Raw genomic sequence first — 22,072 nt, forward strand, 5'->3', positions numbered from 1 at the left:
AGTACTGCCTACAGCAATCCTACCTTAAATATGTTTATGTAATTTCTCTGTTTGTAAGGTAAGTTAAGGGTTATATCCAATTGTAAAATCACCCTTACTAAAAATAGCTTAAGGCGTTGTTAATTCTGGCTTAATCTTTAAACGCATACGTTTTGTTATTATTTATAGACGTATATGACTTTGTATCTACGACTGTATACATCCCATAGAACTAGACTGACTTCCAAATTAACAACTGAATGGTGTTACTTCCGGAAAAGGAGAAAATCCAGTGACAGCTATATTCTATATCCAAACAAACCCTTGGACCGTTTTGTATACTGACCAATGATACAGTGGATCTATACTCATGATATTGACAGTTGTTAGAAATACATGTTTTGATTATAACTGTGATAGTTATTGCAAACCATCCAGTTACGGCAACAATACGGTAAAATAAACAGCAAAAAAATGATAATCAATTTCATGATTATTGTTCATAGATAAAGTCAACATCACAGTTCTTCATTTCCTCTCTGTATATTTCATCAAACTTTTCATTTTGTGCTACAGTAAACCAGTTCTTCCAGTCGCCTATAACACCTAAAACGATAAAAGTAAACATTATATTACCAACATTAACTAATTTTAACATGATCGGGTATTGCCTTAAATGACTTGGTTATTGGAGATTATTATATCAAGAATAAGGTAAAACATGAGTTCCTGTCAGATATTCAAAATTCTCTGGTTTTATCCATGAAGGGCCTTTCAATTTTATTTGCCCGCTTAAAACCTACTAATCCTTTCATTTTTTATATTATATAGTTTAAAAGCCATTTTTAATTTTTTCTTTTTATAAAATCTGGGTGTTTTTTTTCATGGTTTTTGAAAGACAAAAAATTCTTAAAAAATCTAGAAAGAATCATTTCCCGCCAGATTTTCAATATTTTATATCTTAAGGATACACACTTTTATCAAAAATCAAAATAACAGTAACCCAATACAAATAACCAGTAGACATATAAGAAATCACTTTATCTATTGGTATAATATTACCTTTTCGGAATACTGTCGAATCATGTCTGGGATCAATTATTCTTGTGGAATCATACTTGTGCTTTTTGATATTATCAAAACTGCACTTCTCTATCACCTCTTTAATGAAATCGTCATTGTGCGAGACATTTATAAACTCGGCCATTTTTTTAATCGTTGAAAACGGATGCTGAAACAGAGATATGAAGACATTTTATAAGAGTATCATTTTCTAGAAGTGATGGTTGATATTGTAAAAAATTATACCACTTGCAATGTAACAGATAAAATTGAGAATGGAAATGGAGAATGTGTCAAAGAGACAACAACCCGACCAAAGAGCAGAAAACAGCCGAGGGCCACCTATGGGCCTTCAACACAGCGAGAAAATCCTGCACCCGGAGGCAAAACCGAGGATTCCGAATATATTTCTATAATAGAAAACGGGCAAAAGATGCATGTAAGAGAATATTTCAATTCAAAGATAGTCCTGTGTATAAAAAATTAATTTCTTTTCAGGGAAGACCGTTGAACAGAGCACATGTGTACTGATCGGACAAACATGATCACTATTGGTTTTATTATTTACAGGTCATTGATGACGGATCATGCCTGCATCTTACGTACACATGTTTACGGGAGCACAGATTTGTATTTTAATGCATGATTAAAAAAATTGATTGTAGGATTTCATCAATATTTACGAACTTGGGAGCAATTTCTACGTCATTGAATTTTATTTCTCAATCAAGCGGACCGCGTTTAACGGGAATATGAATTGGAGCCGATTTTTGCAGGAATGAATTTCTATTTAAGAAGTTTTTAAATCAGAAGGATTGCATTTTTACAGTAAAATGTACAGGACTGAACTTCAAGGCGAAATGGGATTCCTCAAAGTAGAAGAAGAACAAAATAAGAAAAAAAAGGAGGGGGGGGAGGGGAGGGGAGGTGGAGGATGGTGGACCTTGGTTGATAAATTAAGACAAGATGCATGTATACATCATGATAGCTGCAAAGTTTGAGGCTATAATTAGTTCAGTTTGTTCATTTTACTATTTCAGTGGCATGGAACCCCTAAAACAATGACGCGTACCATTTTGACAAAAAATTTCCAGTTATATCATGTCGCGACTAACATTTTGGTCAAATTTTTTTTATGCGGCTTACGGTTACGTGTTACAAAAACATAACGACAAATTAATTTGATAAAGGCAGATAACTCCTTTAAGATCTCACTGGATCGCTTCGATCCAAATTAGGCAAAAATTCCTGAGGATGTAACAAATAATTTAGAAAAAGAATTTTGTCGATATCTTTATTTGTTACGAAGGAGATGCAATCACAAGGAAAACAGTGTTCAGGGAGATAACTCCTACAAAGAAAATTGTTCGGTTTAGAATGGGTGAAAATAAAAAGCGCATAAACTGTATGATACTATATAAGAAATATCTAAGCGACATCTTACGAAACAAAAATTTTACGCAAGAAAAAAATTAGGCGGAAGAAAAAAAAAATAATAATAATAATAATAATAATCAGAACAAATACAATAGGTCTTTCCACAGAAAAGTGGAAAGACCTAATTATCATGTTAAATTTCATATATCAAAACAGAAAAAGACTTACTATTTTCTTGAATGCATTTCGAATTTGACAAAACTTAAAATAAAGGCAGACAATAAATAAATTTAGAGTACTGCCTACAGCAATCCTACCTTAAATATGTTTATGTAATTTCTCTGTTTGTAAGGTAAGTTAAGGGTTATATCCAATTGTAAAATCACCCTTACTAAAAATAGCTTAAGGCGTTGTTAATTCTGGCTTAATCTTTAAACGCATACGTTTTGTTATTATTTATAGACGTATATGACTTTGTATCTACGACTGTATACATCCCATAGAACTAGACTGACTTCCAAATTAACAACTGAATGGTGTTACTTCCGGAAAAGGAGAAAATCCAGTGACAGCTATATTCTATATCCAAACAAACCCTTGGACCGTTTTGTATACTGACCAATGATACAGTGGATCTATACTCATGATATTGACAGTTGTTAGAAATACATGTTTTGATTATAACTGTGATAGTTATTGCAAACCATCCAGTTACGGCAACAATACGGTAAAATAAACAGCAAAAAAATGATAATCAATTTCATGATTATTGTTCATAGATAAAGTCAACATCACAGTTCTTCATTTCCTCTCTGTATATTTCATCAAACTTTTCATTTTGTGCTACAGTAAACCAGTTCTTCCAGTCGCCTATAACACCTAAAACGATAAAAGTAAACATTATATTACCAACATTAACTAATTTTAACATGATCGGGTATTGCCTTAAATGACTTGGTTATTGGAGATTATTATATCAAGAATAAGGTAAAACATGAGTTCCTGTCAGATATTCAAAATTCTCTGGTTTTATCCATGAAGGGCCTTTCAATTTTATTTGCCCGCTTAAAACCTACTAATCCTTTCATTTTTTATATTATATAGTTTAAAAGCCATTTTTAATTTTTTCTTTTTATAAAATCTGGGTGTTTTTTTTCATGGTTTTTGAAAGACAAAAAATTCTTAAAAAATCTAGAAAGAATCATTTCCCGCCAGATTTTCAATATTTTATATCTTAAGGATACACACTTTTATCAAAAATCAAAATAACAGTAACCCAATACAAATAACCAGTAGACATATAAGAAATCACTTTATCTATTGGTATAATATTACCTTTTCGGAATACTGTCGAATCATGTCTGGGATCAATTATTCTTGTGGAATCATACTTGTGCTTTTTGATATTATCAAAACTGCACTTCTCTATCACCTCTTTAATGAAATCGTCATTGTGCGAGACATTTATAAACTCGGCCATTTTTTTAATCGTTGAAAACGGATGCTGAAACAGAGATATGAAGACATTTTATAAGAGTATCATTTTCTAGAAGTGATGGTTGATATTGTAAAAAATTATACCACTTGCAATGTAACAGATAAAATTGAGAATGGAAATGGAGAATGTGTCAAAGAGACAACAACCCGACCAAAGAGCAGAAAACAGCCGAGGGCCACCTATGGGCCTTCAACACAGCGAGAAAATCCTGCACCCGGAGGCAAAACCGAGGATTCCGAATATATTTCTATAATAGAAAACGGGCAAAAGATGCATGTAAGAGAATATTTCAATTCAAAGATAGTCCTGTGTATAAAAAATTAATTTCTTTTCAGGGAAGACCGTTGAACAGAGCACATGTGTACTGATCGGACAAACATGATCACTATTGGTTTTATTATTTACAGGTCATTGATGACGGATCATGCCTGCATCTTACGTACACATGTTTACGGGAGCACAGATTTGTATTTTAATGCATGATTAAAAAAATTGATTGTAGGATTTCATCAATATTTACGAACTTGGGAGCAATTTCTACGTCATTGAATTTTATTTCTCAATCAAGCGGACCGCGTTTAACGGGAATATGAATTGGAGCCGATTTTTGCAGGAATGAATTTCTATTTAAGAAGTTTTTAAATCAGAAGGATTGCATTTTTACAGTAAAATGTACAGGACTGAACTTCAAGGCGAAATGGGATTCCTCAAAGTAGAAGAAGAACAAAATAAGAAAAAAAAGGAGGGGGGGGAGGGGAGGGGAGGTGGAGGATGGTGGACCTTGGTTGATAAATTAAGACAAGATGCATGTATACATCATGATAGCTGCAAAGTTTGAGGCTATAATTAGTTCAGTTTGTTCATTTTACTATTTCAGTGGCATGGAACCCCTAAAACAATGACGCGTACCATTTTGACAAAAAATTTCCAGTTATATCATGTCGCGACTAACATTTTGGTCAAATTTTTTTTATACGGCTTACGGTTACGTGTTACAAAAACATAACGACAAATTAATTTGATAAAGGCAGATAACTCCTTTAAGATCTCACTGGATCGCTTCGATCCAAATTAGGCAAAAATTCCTGAGGATGTAACAAATAATTTAGAAAAAGAATTTTGTCGATATCTTTATTTGTTACGAAGGAGATGCAATCACAAGGAAAACAGTGTTCAGGGAGATAACTCCTACAAAGAAAATTGTTCGGTTTAGAATGGGTGAAAATAAAAAGCGCATAAACTGTATGATACTATATAAGAAATATCTAAGCGACATCTTACGAAACAAAAATTTTACGCAAGAAAAAAATTAGGCGGAAGAAAAAAATAATAATAATAATAATAATAATAATCAGAACAAATACAATAGGTCTTTCCACAGAAAAGTGGAAAGACCTAATTATCATGTTAAATTTCATATATCAAAACAGAAAAAGACTTACTATTTTCTTGAATGCATTTCGAATTTGACAAAACTTAAAATAAAGGCAGACAATAAATAAATTTAGAGTACTGCCTACAGCAATCCTACCTTAAATATGTTTATGTAATTTCTCTGTTTGTAAGGTAAGTTAAGGGTTATATCCAATTGTAAAATCACCCTTACTAAAAATAGCTTAAGGCGTTGTTAATTCTGGCTTAATCTTTAAACGCATACGTTTTGTTATTATTTATAGACGTATATGACTTTGTATCTACGACTGTATACATCCCATAGAACTAGACTGACTTCCAAATTAACAACTGAATGGTGTTACTTCCGGAAAAGGAGAAAATCCAGTGACAGCTATATTCTATATCCAAACAAACCCTTGGACCGTTTTGTATACTGACCAATGATACAGTGGATCTATACTCATGATATTGACAGTTGTTAGAAATACATGTTTTGATTATAACTGTGATAGTTATTGCAAACCATCCAGTTACGGCAACAATACGGTAAAATAAACAGCAAAAAAATGATAATCAATTTCATGATTATTGTTCATAGATAAAGTCAACATCACAGTTCTTCATTTCCTCTCTGTATATTTCATCAAACTTTTCATTTTGTGCTACAGTAAACCAGTTCTTCCAGTCGCCTATAACACCTAAAACGATAAAAGTAAACATTATATTACCAACATTAACTAATTTTAACATGATCGGGTATTGCCTTAAATGACTTGGTTATTGGAGATTATTATATCAAGAATAAGGTAAAACATGAGTTCCTGTCAGATATTCAAAATTCTCTGGTTTTATCCATGAAGGGCCTTTCAATTTTATTTGCCCGCTTAAAACCTACTAATCCTTTCATTTTTTATATTATATAGTTTAAAAGCCATTTTTAATTTTTTCTTTTTATAAAATCTGGGTGTTTTTTTTTTCATGGTTTTTGAAAGACAAAAAATTCTTAAAAAATCTAGAAAGAATCATTTCCCGCCAGATTTTCAATATTTTATATCTTAAGGATACACACTTTTATCAAAAATCAAAATAACAGTAACCCAATACAAATAACCAGTAGACATATAAGAAATCACTTTATCTATTGGTATAATATTACCTTTTCGGAATACTGTCGAATCATGTCTGGGATCAATTATTCTTGTGGAATCATACTTGTGCTTTTTGATATTATCAAAACTGCACTTCTCTATCACCTCTTTAATGAAATCGTCATTGTGCGAGACATTTATAAACTCGGCCATTTTTTTAATCGTTGAAAACGGATGCTGAAACAGAGATATGAAGACATTTTATAAGAGTATCATTTTCTAGAAGTGATGGTTGATATTGTAAAAAATTATACCACTTGCAATGTAACAGATAAAATTGAGAATGGAAATGGAGAATGTGTCAAAGAGACAACAACCCGACCAAAGAGCAGAAAACAGCCGAGGGCCACCTATGGGCCTTCAACACAGCGAGAAAATCCTGCACCCGGAGGCAAAACCGAGGATTCCGAATATATTTCTATAATAGAAAACGGGCAAAAGATGCATGTAAGAGAATATTTCAATTCAAAGATAGTCCTGTGTATAAAAAATTAATTTCTTTTCAGGGAAGACCGTTGAACAGAGCACATGTGTACTGATCGGACAAACATGATCACTATTGGTTTTATTATTTACTGGTCATTGATGACGGATCATGCCTGCATCTTACGTACACATGTTTACGGGAGCACAGATTTGTATTTTAATGCATGATTAAAAAAATTGATTGTAGGATTTCATCAATATTTACGAACTTGGGAGCAATTTCTACGTCATTGAATTTTATTTCTCAATCAAGCGGACCGCGTTTAACGGGAATATGAATTGGAGCCGATTTTTGCAGGAATGAATTTCTATTTAAGAAGTTTTTAAATCAGAAGGATTGCATTTTTACAGTAAAATGTACAGGACTGAACTTCAAGGCGAAATGGGATTCCTCAAAGTAGAAGAAGAACAAAATAAGAAAAAAGAGGGGGGGAGGGGAGGGGAGGTGGAGGATGGTGGACCTTGGTTGATAAATTAAGACAAGATGCATGTATACATCATGATAGCTGCAAAGTTTGAGGCTATAATTAGTTCAGTTTGTTCATTTTACTATTTCAGTGGCATGGAACCCCTAAAACAATGACGCGTACCATTTTGACAAAAAATTTCCAGTTATATCATGTCGCGACTAACATTTTGGTCAAATTTTTTTTATACGGCTTACGGTTACGTGTTACAAAAACATAACGACAAATTAATTTGATAAAGGCAGATAACTCCTTTAAGATCTCACTGGATCGCTTCGATCCAAATTAGGCAAAAATTCCTGAGGATGTAACAAATAATTTAGAAAAAGAATTTTGTCGATATCTTTATTTGTTACGAAGGAGATGCAATCACAAGGAAAACAGTGTTCAGGGAGATAACTCCTACAAAGAAAATTGTTCGGTTTAGAATGGGTGAAAATAAAAAGCGCATAAACTGTATGATACTATATAAGAAATATCTAAGCGACATCTTACGAAACAAAAATTTTACGCAAGAAAAAAATTAGGCGGAAGAAAAAAATAATAATAATAATAATAATAATAATCAGAACAAATACAATAGGTCTTTCCACAGAAAAGTGGAAAGACCTAATTATCATGTTAAATTTCATATATCAAAACAGAAAAAGACTTACTATTTTCTTGAATGCATTTCGAATTTGACAAAATTCAAAATAAAGGCAGACAATAAATAAATTTAGAGTACTGCCTACAGCAATCCTACCTTAAATATGTTTATGTAATTTCTCTGTTTGTAAGGTAAGTTAAGGGTTATATCCAATTGTAAAATCACCCTTACTAAAAATAGCTTAAGGCGTTGTTAATTCTGGCTTAATCTTTAAACGCATACGTTTTGTTATTATTTATAGACGTATATGACTTTGTATCTACGACTGTATACATCCCATAGAACTAGACTGACTTCCAAATTAACAACTGAATGGTGTTACTTCCGGAAAAGGAGAAAATCCAGTGACAGCTATATTCTATATCCAAACAAACCCTTGGACCGTTTTGTATACTGACCAATGATACAGTGGATCTATACTCATGATATTGACAGTTGTTAGAAATACATGTTTTGATTATAACTGTGATAGTTATTGCAAACCATCCAGTTACGGCAACAATACGGTAAAATAAACAGCAAAAAAATGATAATCAATTTCATGATTATTGTTCATAGATAAAGTCAACATCACAGTTCTTCATTTCCTCTCTGTATATTTCATCAAACTTTTCATTTTGTGCTACAGTAAACCAGTTCTTCCAGTCGCCTATAACACCTAAAACGATAAAAGTAAACATTATATTACCAACATTAACTAATTTTAACATGATCGGGTATTGCCTTAAATGACTTGGTTATTGGAGATTATTATATCAAGAATAAGGTAAAACATGAGTTCCTGTCAGATATTCAAAATTCTCTGGTTTTATCCATGAAGGGCCTTTCATTTTTATTTGCCCGCTTAAAACCTACTAATCCTTTCATTTTTTATATTATATAGTTTAAAAGCCATTTTTAATTTTTTCTTTTTATAAAATCTGGGTGTTTTTTTTCATGGTTTTTGAAAGACAAAAAATTCTTAAAAAATCTAGAAAGAATCATTTCCCGCCAGATTTTCAATATTTTATATCTTAAGGATACACACTTTTATCAAAAATCAAAATAACAGTAACCCAATACAAATAACCAGTAGACATATAAGAAATCACTTTATCTATTGGTATAATATTACCTTTTCGGAATACTGTCGAATCATGTCTGGGATCAATTATTCTTGTGGAATCATACTTGTGCTTTTTGATATTATCAAAACTGCACTTCTCTATCACCTCTTTAATGAAATCGTCATTGTGCGAGACATTTATAAACTCGGCCATTTTTTTAATCGTTGAAAACGGATGCTGAAACAGAGATATGAAGACATTTTATAAGAGTATCATTTTCTAGAAGTGATGGTTGATATTGTAAAAAATTATACCACTTGCAATGTAACAGATAAAATTGAGAATGGAAATGGAGAATGTGTCAAAGAGACAACAACCCGACCAAAGAGCAGAAAACAGCCGAGGGCCACCTATGGGCCTTCAACACAGCGAGAAAATCCTGCACCCGGAGGCAAAACCGAGGATTCCGAATATATTTCTATAATAGAAAACGGGCAAAAGATGCATGTAAGAGAATATTTCAATTCAAAGATAGTCCTGTGTATAAAAAAATAATTTCTTTTCAGGGAAGACCGTTGAACAGAGCACATGTGTACTGATCGGACAAACATGATCACTATTGGTTTTATTATTTACAGGTCATTGATGACGGATCATGCCTGCATCTTACGTACACATGTTTACGGGAGCACAGATTTGTATTTTAATGCATGATTAAAAAAATTGATTGTAGGATTTCATCAATATTTACGAACTTGGGAGCAATTTCTACGTCATTGAATTTTATTTCTCAATCAAGCGGACCGAGTTTAACGGGAATATGAATTGGAGCCGATTTTTGCAGGAATGAATTTCTATTTAAGAAGTTTTTAAATCAGAAGGATTGCATTTTTACAGTAAAATGTACAGGACTGAACTTCAAGGCGAAATGGGATTCCTCAAAGTAGAAGAAGAAAAAAATAAGAAAAAAAAGGGGGGGAGGGGAGGGGAGGTGGAGGATGGTGGACCTTGGTTAATAAATTAAGACAAGATGCATGTATACATCATGATAGCTGCAAAGTTTGAGGCTATAATTAGTTCAGTTTGTTCATTTTACTATTTCAGTGGCATGGAACCCCTAAAACAATGACGCGTACCATTTTGACAAAAAATTTCCAGTTATATCATGTCGCGACTAACATTTTGGTCAAATTTTTTTTATACGGCTTACGGTTACGTGTTACAAAAACATAACGACAAATTAATTTGATAAAGGCAGATAACTCCTTTAAGATCTCACTGGATCGCTTCGATCCAAATTAGGCAAACATTCCTGAGGATGTAACAAATAATTTAGAAAAAGAATTTTGTCGATATCTTAATTTGTTACGAAGGAGATGCAATCACAAGGAAAACAGTGTTCAGGGAGATAACTCCTACAAAGAAAATTGTTCGGTTTAGAATGGGTGAAAATAAAAAGCGCATAAACTGTATGATACTATATAAGAAATATCTAAGCGACATCTTACGAAACAAAAATTTTACGCAAGAAAAAAATTAGGCGGAAGAAAAAAATAATAATAATAATAATAATAATAATCAGAACAAATACAATAGGTCTTTCCACAGAAAAGTGGAAAGACCTAATTATCATGTTAAATTTCATATATCAAAACAGAAAAAGACTTACTATTTTCTTGAATGCATTTCGAATTTGACAAAATTCAAAATAAAGGCAGACAATAAATAAATTTAGAGTACTGCCTACAGCAATCCTACCTTAAATATGTTTATGTAATTTCTCTGTTTGTAAGGTAAGTTAAGGGTTATATCCAATTGTAAAATCACCCTTACTAAAAATAGCTTAAGGCGTTGTTAATTCTGGCTTAATCTTTAAACGCATACGTTTTGTTATTATTTATAGACGTATATGACTTTGTATCTACGACTGTATACATCCCATAGAACTAGACTGACTTCCAAATTAACAACTGAATGGTGTTACTTCCGGAAAAGGAGAAAATCCAGTGACAGCTATATTCTATATCCAAACAAACCCTTGGACCGTTTTGTATACTGACCAATGATACAGTGGATCTATACTCATGATATTGACAGTTGTTAGAAATACATGTTTTGATTATAACTGTGATAGTTATTGCAAACCATCCAGTTACGGCAACAATACGGTAAAATAAACAGCAAAAAAATGATAATCAATTTCATGATTATTGTTCATAGATAAAGTCAACATCACAGTTCTTCATTTCCTCTCTGTATATTTCATCAAACTTTTCATTTTGTGCTACAGTAAACCAGTTCTTCCAGTCGCCTATAACACCTAAAACGATAAAAGTAAACATTATATTACCAACATTAACTAATTTTAACATGATCGGGTATTGCCTTAAATGACTTGGTTATTGGAGATTATTATATCAAGAATAAGGTAAAACATGAGTTCCTGTCAGATATTCAAAATTCTCTGGTTTTATCCATGAAGGGCCTTTCATTTTTATTTGCCCGCTTAAAACCTACTAATCCTTTCATTTTTTATATTATATAGTTTAAAAGCCATTTTTAATTTTTTCTTTTTATAAAATCTGGGTGTTTTTTTTCATGGTTTTTGAAAGACAAAAAATTCTTAAAAAATCTAGAAAGAATCATTTCCCGCCAGATTTTCAATATTTTATATCTTAAGGATACACACTTTTATCAAAAATCAAAATAACAGTAACCCAATACAAATAACCAGTAGACATATAAGAAATCACTTTATCTATTGGTATAATATTACCTTTTCGGAATACTGTCGAATCATGTCTGGGATCAATTATTCTTGTGGAATCATACTTGTGCTTTTTGATATTATCAAAACTGCACTTCTCTATCACCTCTTTAATGAAATCGTCATTGTGCGAGACATTTATAAACTCGGCCATTTTTTTAATCGTTGAAAACGGATGCTGAAACAGAGATATGAAGACATTTTATAAGAGTATCATTTTCTAGAAGTGATGGTTGATATTGTAAAAAATTATACCACTTGCAATGTAACAGATAAAATTGAGAATGGAAATGGAGAATGTGTCAAAGAGACAACAACCCGACCAAAGAGCAGAAAACAGCCGAGGGCCACCTATGGGCCTTCAACACAGCGAGAAAATCCTGCACCCGGAGGCAAAACCGAGGATTCCGAATATATTTCTATAATAGAAAACGGGCAAAAGATGCATGTAAGAGAATATTCCAATTCAAAGATAGTCCTGTGTATAAAAAAATAATTTCTTTTCAGGGAAGACCGTTGAACAGAGCACATGTGTACTGATCGGACAAACATGATCACTATTGGTTTTATTATTTACAGGTCATTGATGACGGATCATGCCTGCATCTTACGTACACATGTTTACGGGAGCACAGATTTGTATTTTAATGCATGATTAAAAAAATTGATTGTAGGATTTCATCAATATTTACGAACTTGGGAGCAATTTCTACGTCATTGAATTTTATTTCTCAATCAAGCGGACCGAGTTTAACGGGAATATGAATTGGAGCCGATTTTTGCAGGAATGAATTTCTATTTAAGAAGTTTTTAAATCAGAAGGATTGCATTTTTACAGTAAAATGTACAGGACTGAACTTCAAGGCGAAATGGGATTCCTCAAAGTAGAAGAAGAAAAAAAAAAGAAAAAAAAGGGGGGGAGGGGAGGGGAGGTGGAGGATGGTGGACCTTGGTTAATAAATTAAGACAAGATGCATGTATACATCATGATAGCTGCAAAGTTTGAGGCTATAATTAGTTCAGTTTGTTCATTTTACTATTTCAGTGGCATGGAACCCCTAAAACAATGACGCGTACCATTTTGACAAAAAATTTCCAGTTATATCATGTCGCGACTAACATTTTGGTCAAATTTTTTTTATACGGCTTACGGTTACGTGTTACAAAAACATAACGACAAATTAATTTGATAAAGGCAGATAACTCCTTTAAGATCTCACTGGATCGCTTCGATCCAAATTAGGCAAACATTCCTGAGGATGTAACAAATAATTTAGAAAAAGAATTTTGTCGATATCTTAATTTGTTACGAAGGAGATGCAATCACAAGGAAAACAGTGTTCAGGGAGATAACTCCTACAAAGAAAATTGTTCGGTTTAGAATGGGTGAAAATAAAAAGCGCATAAACTGTATGATACTATATAAGAAATATCTAAGCGACATCTTACGAAACAAAAATTTTACGCAAGAAAAAAATTAGGCGGAAGAAAAAAATAATAATAATAATAATAATAATAATCAGAACAAATACAATAGGTCTTTCCACAGAAAAGTGGAAAGACCTAATTATCATGTTAAATTTCATATATCAAAACAGAAAAAGACTTACTATTTTCTTGAATGCATTTCGAACTTGACAAAACTTAAAATAAAGGCAGACAATAAATAAATTTACAGTACTGCCTACAGCAATCCTACCTTAAATATGTTTATGTAATTTCTCTGTTTGTAAGGTAAGTTAAGGGTTATATCCAATTGTAAAATCACCCTTACTAAAAATAGCTTAAGGCGTAGTTAATTCTGGCTTAATCTTTAAACGCATACGTTTTGTTATTATTTATAGACGTATATGACTTTGTATCTACGACTGTATACATCCCATAGAACTAGACTGACTTCCAAATTAACAACTGAATGGTGTTACTTCCGGAAAAGGAGAAAATCCAGTGACAGCTATATTCTATATCCAAACAAACCCTTGGACCGTTTTGTATACTGACCAATGATACAGTGGATCTATACTCATGATATTGACAGTTGTTAGAAATACATGTTTTGATTATAACTGTGATAGTTATTGCAAACCATCCAGTTACGGCAACAATACGGTAAAATAAACAGCAAAAAAATGATAATCAATTTCATGATTATTGTTCATAGATAAAGTCAACATCACAGTTCTTCATTTCCTCTCTGTATATTTCATCAAACTTTTCATTTTGTGCTACAGTAAACCAGTTCTTCCAGTCGCCTATAACACCTAAAACGATAAAAGTAAACATTATATTACCAACATTAACTAATTTTAACATGATCGGGTATTGCCTTAAATGACTTGGTTATTGGAGATTATTATATCAAGAATAAGGTAAAACATGAGTTCCTGTCAGATATTCAAAATTCTCTGGTTTTATCCATGAAGGGCCTTTCAATTTTATTTGCCCGCTTAAACCCTACTAATCCTTTCATTTTTTATATTATATAGTTTAAAAGCCATTTTTAATTTTTTCTTTTTATAAAATCTGGGGTTTTTTTTTCATGGTTTTTGAAAGACAAAAAATTCTTAAAAAATCTAGAAAGAATCATTTCCCGCCAGATTTTCAATATTTTATATCTTAAGGATACACACTTTTATCAAAAATCAAAATAACAGTAACCCAATACAAATAACCAGTAGACATATAGGAAATCACTTTATCTATTGGTATAATATTACCTTTTCGGAATACTGTCGAATCATGTCTGGGATCAATTATTCTTGTGGAATCATACTTGTGCTTTTTGATATTATCAAAACTGCACTTCTCTATCACCTCTTTAATGAAATCGTCATTGTGCGAGACATTTATAAACTCGGCCATTTTTTTAATCGTTGAAAACGGATGCTGAAACAGAGATATGAAGACATTTTATAAGAGTATCATTTTCTAGAAGTGATGGTTGATATTGTAAAAAATTATACCACTTGCAATGTAACAGATAAAATTGAGAATGGAAATGGAGAATGTGTCAAAGAGACAACAACCCGACCAAAGAGCAGAAAACAGCCGAGGGCCACCTATGGGCCTTCAACACAGCGAGAAAATCCTGCACCCGGAGGCAAAACCGAGGATTCCGAATATATTTCTATAATAGAAAACGGGCAAAAGATGCATGTAAGAGAATATTTCAATTCAAAGATAGTCCTGTGTATAAAAAATTAATTTCTTTTCAGGGAAGACCGTTGAACAGAGCACATGTGTACTGATCGGACAAACATGATCACTATTGGTTTTATTATTTACAGGTCATTGATGACGGATCATGCCTGCATCTTACGTACACATGTTTACGGGAGCACAGATTTGTATTTTAATGCATGATTAAAAAAATTGATTGTAGGATTTCATCAATATTTACGAACTTGGGAGCAATTTCTACGTCATTGAATTTTATTTCTCAATCAAGCGGACCGCGTTTAACGGGAATATGAATTGGAGCCGATTTTTGCAGGAATGAATTTCTATTTAAGAAGTTTTTAAATCAGAAGGATTGCATTTTTACAGTAAAATGTACAGGACTGAACTTCAAGGCGAAATGGGATTCCTCAAAGTAGAAGAAGAAAAAAATAAGAAAAAAAAGGGGGAGAGGGGAGGGGAGGTGGAGGATGGTGGACCTTGGTTGATAAATTAAGACAAGATGCATGTATACATCATGATAGCTGCAAAGTTTGAGGCTATAATTAGTTCAGTTTGTTCATTTTACTATTTCAGTGGCATGGAACCCCTAAAACAATGACGCGTACCATTTTGACAAAAAATTCCAGTTATATCATGTCGCGACTAACATTTTGGTCAATTTTTTTTGTATACGGCTTACGGTTACGTGTTACAAAAACATAACGACAAATTAATTTGATAAAGGCAGATAACTCCTTTAAGATCTCACTGGATCGCTTCGATCCAAATTAGGCAAAAATTCCTGAGGATGTAACAAATAATTTAGAAAAAGAATTTTGTCGATATCTTTATTTGTTACGAAGGAGATGCAATCACAAGGAAAACAGTGTTCAGGGAGATAACTCCTACAAAGAAAATTGTTCGGTTTAGAATGGGTGAAAATAAAAAGCGCATAAACTGTATGATACTATATAAGAAATATCTAAGCGACATCTTACGAAACAAAAATTTTACGCAAGAAAAAAATTAGGCGGAAGAAAAAAATAATAATAATAATAATAATAATAATCAGAACAAATACAATAGGTCTTTCCACAGAAAAGTGGAAAGACCTAATTATCATGTTAAATTTCATATATCAAAACAGAAAAAGACTTACTATTTTCTTGAATGCATTTCGAACTTGACAAAACTTAAAATAAAGGCAGACAATAAATAAATTTAGAGTACTGCCTACAGCAATCCTACCTTAAATATGTTTATGTAATTTCTCTGTTTGTAAGGTAAGTTAAGGGTTATATCCAATTGTAAAATCACCCTTACTAAAAATAGCTTAAGGCGTAGTTAATTCTGGCTTAATCTTTAAACGCATACGTTTTGTTATTATTTATAGACGTATATGACTTTGTATCTACGACTGTATACATCCCATAGAACTAAACTGACTTCCAAATTAACAACTGAATGGTGTTACTTCCGGAAAAGGAGAAAATCCAGTGACAGCTATATTCTATATCCAAACAAACCCTTGGACCGTTTTGTATACTGACCAATGATACAGTGGATCTATACTCATGATATTGACAGTTGTTAGAAATACATGTTTTGATTATAACTGTGATAGTTATTGCAAACCATCCAGTTACGGCAACAATACGGTAAAATAAACAGCAAAAAAAAATGATAATCAATTTCATGATTATTGTTCATAGATAAAGTCAACATCACAGTTCTTCATTTCCTCTCTGTATATTTCATCAAACTGTTCATTTTGTGCTACAGTAAACCAGTTCTTCCAGTCGCCTATAACACCTAAAACGATAAAAGTAAACATTATATTACCAACATTAACTAATTTTAACATGATCGGGTATTGCCTTAAATGACTTGGTTATTGGAGATTATTATATCAAGAATAAGGTAAAACATGAGTTCCTGTCAGATATTCAAAATTCTCTGGTTTTATCCATGAAGGGCCTTTCAATTTTATTTGCCCGCTTAAACCCTACTAATCCTTTCATTTTTTATATTATATAGTTTAAAAGCCATTTTTAATTTTTTCTTTTTATAAAATCTGGGGGTTTTTATTCATGGTTTTTGAAAGACAAAAAATTCTTAAAAAATCTAGAAAGAATCATTTCCCGCCAGATTTTCAATATTTTATATCTTAAGGATACACACTTTTATCAAAAATCAAAATAACAGTAACCCAATACAAATAACCAGTAGACATATAAGAAATCACTTTATCTATTGGTATAATATTACCTTTTCGGAATACTGTCGAATCATGTCTGGGATCAATTATTCTTGTGGAATCATACTTGTGCTTTTTGATATTATCAAAACTGCACTTCTCTATCACCTCTTTAATGAAATCGTCATTGTGCGAGACATTTATAAACTCGGCCATTTTTTTTAATCGTTGAAAACGGATGCTGAAACAAAGATATGAAGACATTTTATAAGAGTATCATTTTCTAGAAGTGATGGTTGATATTGTAAAAAATTATACCACTTGCAATGTAACAGATAAAATTGAGAATGGAAATGGATAATGTGTCAAAGAGACAACAACCCGACCAAAGAGCAGAAAACAGCCGAGGGCCACCTATGGGCCTTCAACACAGCGAGAAAATCCTGCACCCGGAGGCAAAACCGAGGATTCCGAATATATTTCTATAATAGAAAACGAGCAAAAGATGCATGTAAGAGAATATTTCAATTCAAAGATAGTCCTGTGTATAAAAATCTTAATACATATTTACCTTCAATTGAGTACCAGTATATAAATCTTATTCTTTAGAGAAAAGCGCAAATATACAACTTTCAAAATGGTCAGGCTAAAGACGTCAAAGTGTTAGAAAATTTGAGAAAATTTGAAAAAAAAGTGAAAAGATAAGCCTTCATGGTTTGTTTGAAATGCTGAATCTGAATTTGTTTTAAAGATAGTACGTACTTGTTTAAAATAAACAAGGAATAGTGTACAGATTGGAATGCTCAACATATGATTATATACACGGACACAACACATCTACATCAAAATGCTTATGGTCTACTAAATATTTTTTATACAAACAGAAAATAAAAAAATTAGCTTAAGGTAATACGAGTTTCGAATGAGGATGTTTGTTACTCCATTTCAAAATAACAAGCTTTTCAAAAGACTGATCTAAATTGGAAGTATATGGATACAAGATCTAAAAATGCAGAAAAACTTTGCAGGGTCCGTATGCTTGTTAGAGATATATGCCATCGAAAAATTGACGGGAAGTGATTCTCTCTTTACCTTCATATATTTAACATTGGCACCGTTTTCTTTCATAAGCTATCAAAAATAACAAGGATTTCATCAGATTTTCAAATATGGCATTTTAAAGTATACATGTATGTAAAAAAAATGTGTGGGCATTTTGAGCAATATTTTAATGGCACTACATTGATAAAACCGTGGATTCCGAATATCTGCAAGAATTAAAAAAAACAAAGAGGAGCGAAAATCCTTAAAACAAGGAAAAGTATACTTCAGATATAAAAAGTGGCGATATGTGTGACAATGAGACAACTCTCCATCCAAGTCACAATTTATAAACGTAAACCATTATAGGTCTAAGTACGGCCTGTAACACGGAGGCTTGACTGATACCGAACAGCATGGTACCAAGGCCCCCAAAAAAGTCTAGTGTCAAACCATTTAATATTTACATTTGTTTGTGTAAGCGACAAAGAGAAGCGATCACAAACGACAATTTGATGAAATCCGTTATATTTTATACATTTTTTTTTGTAGATTGGTTTACGAATACCAGTGACTTACAAGTGGTTGCTGCTCACGAGGAAGCTATTAAACCAAGAGTTCCAAATGGTGAACTTGATCATCCCTTCGTAAATTTTACGGACGCCATCACGAGTTGGTTGACCGTTATGGAATATCTGTTTCACAGATGATATCCAATATGTATGTTCCTTATGTCGTAACTACAATCCCGTTCCCTTTTCACGAATGTGACCTACCGAATTAGACTATTTACCGGGTTTGTAATAACATGAGCAACACAACGGGTGCCACATGTGGAGCAGGATCTTCTTTTCCTTCCGGAGCACCTTAGATCTTATGTGTCTGTTTATCTTTTTCTTTTTTAGCCATGGCGTTGTCAGTTTATTTTCGATCTATGTGTTTGAATGTCCTTCTGGTATCTTTCGTCCCTCTTTTACAAACTTAAATGATAAATGAGCTTGAAGGCCCAATGGTGACTCCGAGGAGATATATCTATGCTTTTGTTAAGTCCATGCGTGGATGTTATTTGATGTAATAATAGCAACTATTTATTATTATAACAGAACTGAATGCTTATTGTAATTTTATTGAAGTGGTGAAGCAATGACCGAAGTACATTTTAGAAAATGTCATCCTACCGCAAACGATTTTAAGTTTTTTTGGAGAAAACAAATATCAATTTAGGCATCTGTAAGTAGACAGTGTGTGGCCAACTGAATGATGGTAAATTGAATTTTTAGGACTTTTCTAGTTTTATTCCTAAAAGTATGTAAATATAGTTGTTTGCACACTTACACATTTCAAATCTTCATATCTAACTGGTAGTATATTTGCTGTTTTAGTTTGTGCCGCCTTTTCAAATTCCCTTGTATAGTTGAACCAACCTCCTTGTAAGTCGTCTGAAAAGAAATAAATTCAGAATATACAATTTTAAAATTATTAATTGACAAAAAAAAACATTTGAATGTGTAACTGAATGAATTGTGATTTTTGTAGATAAAGTATAAATTAGGCTGTTAGTTTTGCTCTTTTGAATTGTTTCACATTTTTCATGTTGGGACCTTTTATAGGTGACTATACGGTATGGCTTTTTCTCATTGTTGAATACCGTAAGGTCACCTGTGATAGTTTATCTTCGTCATTTAAACTCAGGTTGAAGTTGTCTTAATGGGAATTATACCATACTTCTGATTTTTCTACAGTGTGCAGAGTGGTCAAAGGCACTTGACACTCCGTGCTGACACATCACAACATCCTTAGTTTAAAATATCCGTGACTTCAAGTACAATGCTGCAATTCCATCATTCTCTATTATTGTGATAATGAATTAAATACTACAAGTATGATATGTATACCTTTAAGGATCATATTATCAAAGAATTCATTCCATGTCCAATCAGGAATTCCAAGCTTGCCATGAAGAAATGTGTAATTAGAAGCCCATCTATCTTTCGGATTACGATTCAGATATATAATTTTGTATCCATTTTTCACATGATGAGTTGGTAGGTGATGTAAAGGCAAATGTGTTGTGAATAGTCTAGGGTCATCTACTTCATCTAACTTATCAAAGATGAATGAAACTAATTCAAAAATCATGTGATGTAAAGAACCTTTTGTATTATATTCTACAGACTGAGAGAGTAACATGGACAATATCTCATGGCACCAGTGTGTACCTGTAAAAAAATGTTTGTTTAACTCTTTATATGTGTTGGCTTGATCAAAGCGAAGGTGCAGATTTAAAACAAAACTTAAATTTGATATTTATAAAACAGCAGACGAAATTGATTCATATATAGTCTTAATAATTGTTGGACACATAATTATAATGGCACAAAAAAGTCAAGTTGGGACTTCCTAGAATAAATGTGAGACTTTTTCTCAATAACTTTGACCCTTAATATCATTACGATTGCCAAATTATATTAAAGAAAGTCTCAAGTTACCAAAGTGATGTATTTAAATTTGTAAGTCGAAATCAACCGACTCAAAACCAAGACTTGCCATTGCATAAGATCATATTAGTATATAAACACAACATAGAAACCTAAAAACAACATGAACCCCACCAAAAACCGGTCCGATCTGAAAAATTAAGATATAAACACGGAATACAATAAAAGGTGTTTTACTTGAAATATTAGCTAAATTTGCAAAGATTCCGAAATTTCTCACATTAATAATTGATAAAACAATATCGTAACAAATTTCCTCAAGATAACTCAACTTTTTCAAACATGTGATAGCGGTATCCAACGAACACATTCAACAGACCAGATGCGTTGACTGGCAGTATTTTATACAAATGAAGAAAGTTCGATCATCCCGTATCAACCTCCAAATATCATACATCCATCATGTTCATGCATTTCTTTATTCTACCGTATTTATCGTATAAAGTACGCAGTTGTGTATAGTACGCGTTCCTTTTTCATCTTTTCAAAATTGAGAAAAAAAATAAATAAAAAAAAAACTAGATAAAAAATTATCAAGTAAAAACATAGTACATGCTACCTCTATGAGAATACGCCAATAATTGTGATATTTTTAATTTTTATATAGATAATACATAATTGTTAATAGGAAATGAACAGTTATAAGAACCATCAACTTTGATATTTCATTTTTGGTCGTACGTGATGTTCATCATTTATCATAAGAATTGGCAGAAATAAAAAACCTGATTTCATAGTTGTACACAATATTATATCTGTGTCTTTTGTCTTGAGTGTCCGAACAGTTTCTAAATACTTTTCTATACCATGTTCCGTGATGAGGGGCCCCGAAAGAAATGTTTCCTCTCCTAGTCGAGTAAACGGATAAATCACCAGATCGGAATCGATAACGCTGAAAAATAAACAAGAACAAACCTGAAAAAACCTGAAAAAAACAATATAAATTAGGTGTGAGAGTTTCTGACAGCTGTTTAATATCAACGACATAAACGTCGAGCATATTTTGACGTACGAACGTTTCTTGGCAGTACATAGGAGTCACGATACTAAGCGGGAGTACAAAAAAACATGGCTAAAATAATGAGGACTAACAAAAGTCTCTAAAGTACTATACTAAAAAATTATGAAAAAAAAAAAAACACAAACCAAACCCAAATCACGGGTGCACTCGTGTGTTCAGGAGGATCAGCAGCACCTGCATCAGCAGATAACATAATGTCTTTTGAGTTTTGGTAGCATGACGTATTCAGTCTGATTCACCAATCTTTAACATGTTTATGTTCGAATGAATTAATGACTAATT

The 22,072-nt window shown here is 32.3% G+C and overlaps 3 protein-coding genes and 1 long non-coding RNA gene across 6 annotated transcripts in view; 1 reads left to right on the forward strand and 3 right to left on the reverse strand.

The window, feature by feature from the left end:
* LOC127706005 (sulfotransferase 1C2-like) overlaps positions 1 to 22,072 on the reverse strand; it is a 151,469-nt gene that overhangs the window by 128,365 nt on the left and 1,032 nt on the right. Inside the window, exon 2 of the mRNA XM_052210400.1 lies at positions 21,495 to 21,661. Coding sequence (XP_052066360.1) covers positions 21,495 to 21,661 — 167 coding nt within the window. The remainder of the gene's footprint in view (positions 1 to 21,494; positions 21,662 to 22,072) is intronic.
* Positions 1 to 22,072, forward strand: part of LOC127706007 (sulfotransferase 1C2-like) — a 180,437-nt gene that overhangs the window by 75,603 nt on the left and 82,762 nt on the right. The gene's annotated exons all lie outside the window — the stretch shown is intronic.
* The window catches only part of LOC127706004 (sulfotransferase 1C2-like), a 131,730-nt gene continuing 114,971 nt past the window's right edge, over positions 5,314 to 22,072 (reverse strand). The window contains exons 4-6 of the mRNA XM_052210399.1: positions 19,607 to 19,710; positions 14,592 to 14,760; positions 5,314 to 6,009 (exon numbers count right to left, since the gene is read on the reverse strand). Coding sequence (XP_052066359.1) covers positions 5,897 to 6,009; positions 14,592 to 14,760; positions 19,607 to 19,710 — 386 coding nt within the window. The 3' untranslated portion in view covers positions 5,314 to 5,896. The remainder of the gene's footprint in view (positions 6,010 to 14,591; positions 14,761 to 19,606; positions 19,711 to 22,072) is intronic.
* Positions 16,148 to 17,437, reverse strand: LOC127706011 (uncharacterized). Its single transcript, XR_007984149.1, has 2 exons — positions 17,302 to 17,437; positions 16,148 to 16,845 (listed from the first exon to the last, which is right to left on the reverse strand). It is a non-coding gene; the product is annotated as an uncharacterized LOC127706011 (long non-coding RNA).

This window comes from Mytilus californianus, unplaced genomic scaffold (genome assembly GCF_021869535.1).
Source record: "Mytilus californianus isolate M0D057914Y unplaced genomic scaffold, xbMytCali1.0.p SCAF_6, whole genome shotgun sequence".
NCBI classification, from domain to species: domain Eukaryota; kingdom Metazoa; phylum Mollusca; class Bivalvia; order Mytilida; family Mytilidae; genus Mytilus; species Mytilus californianus.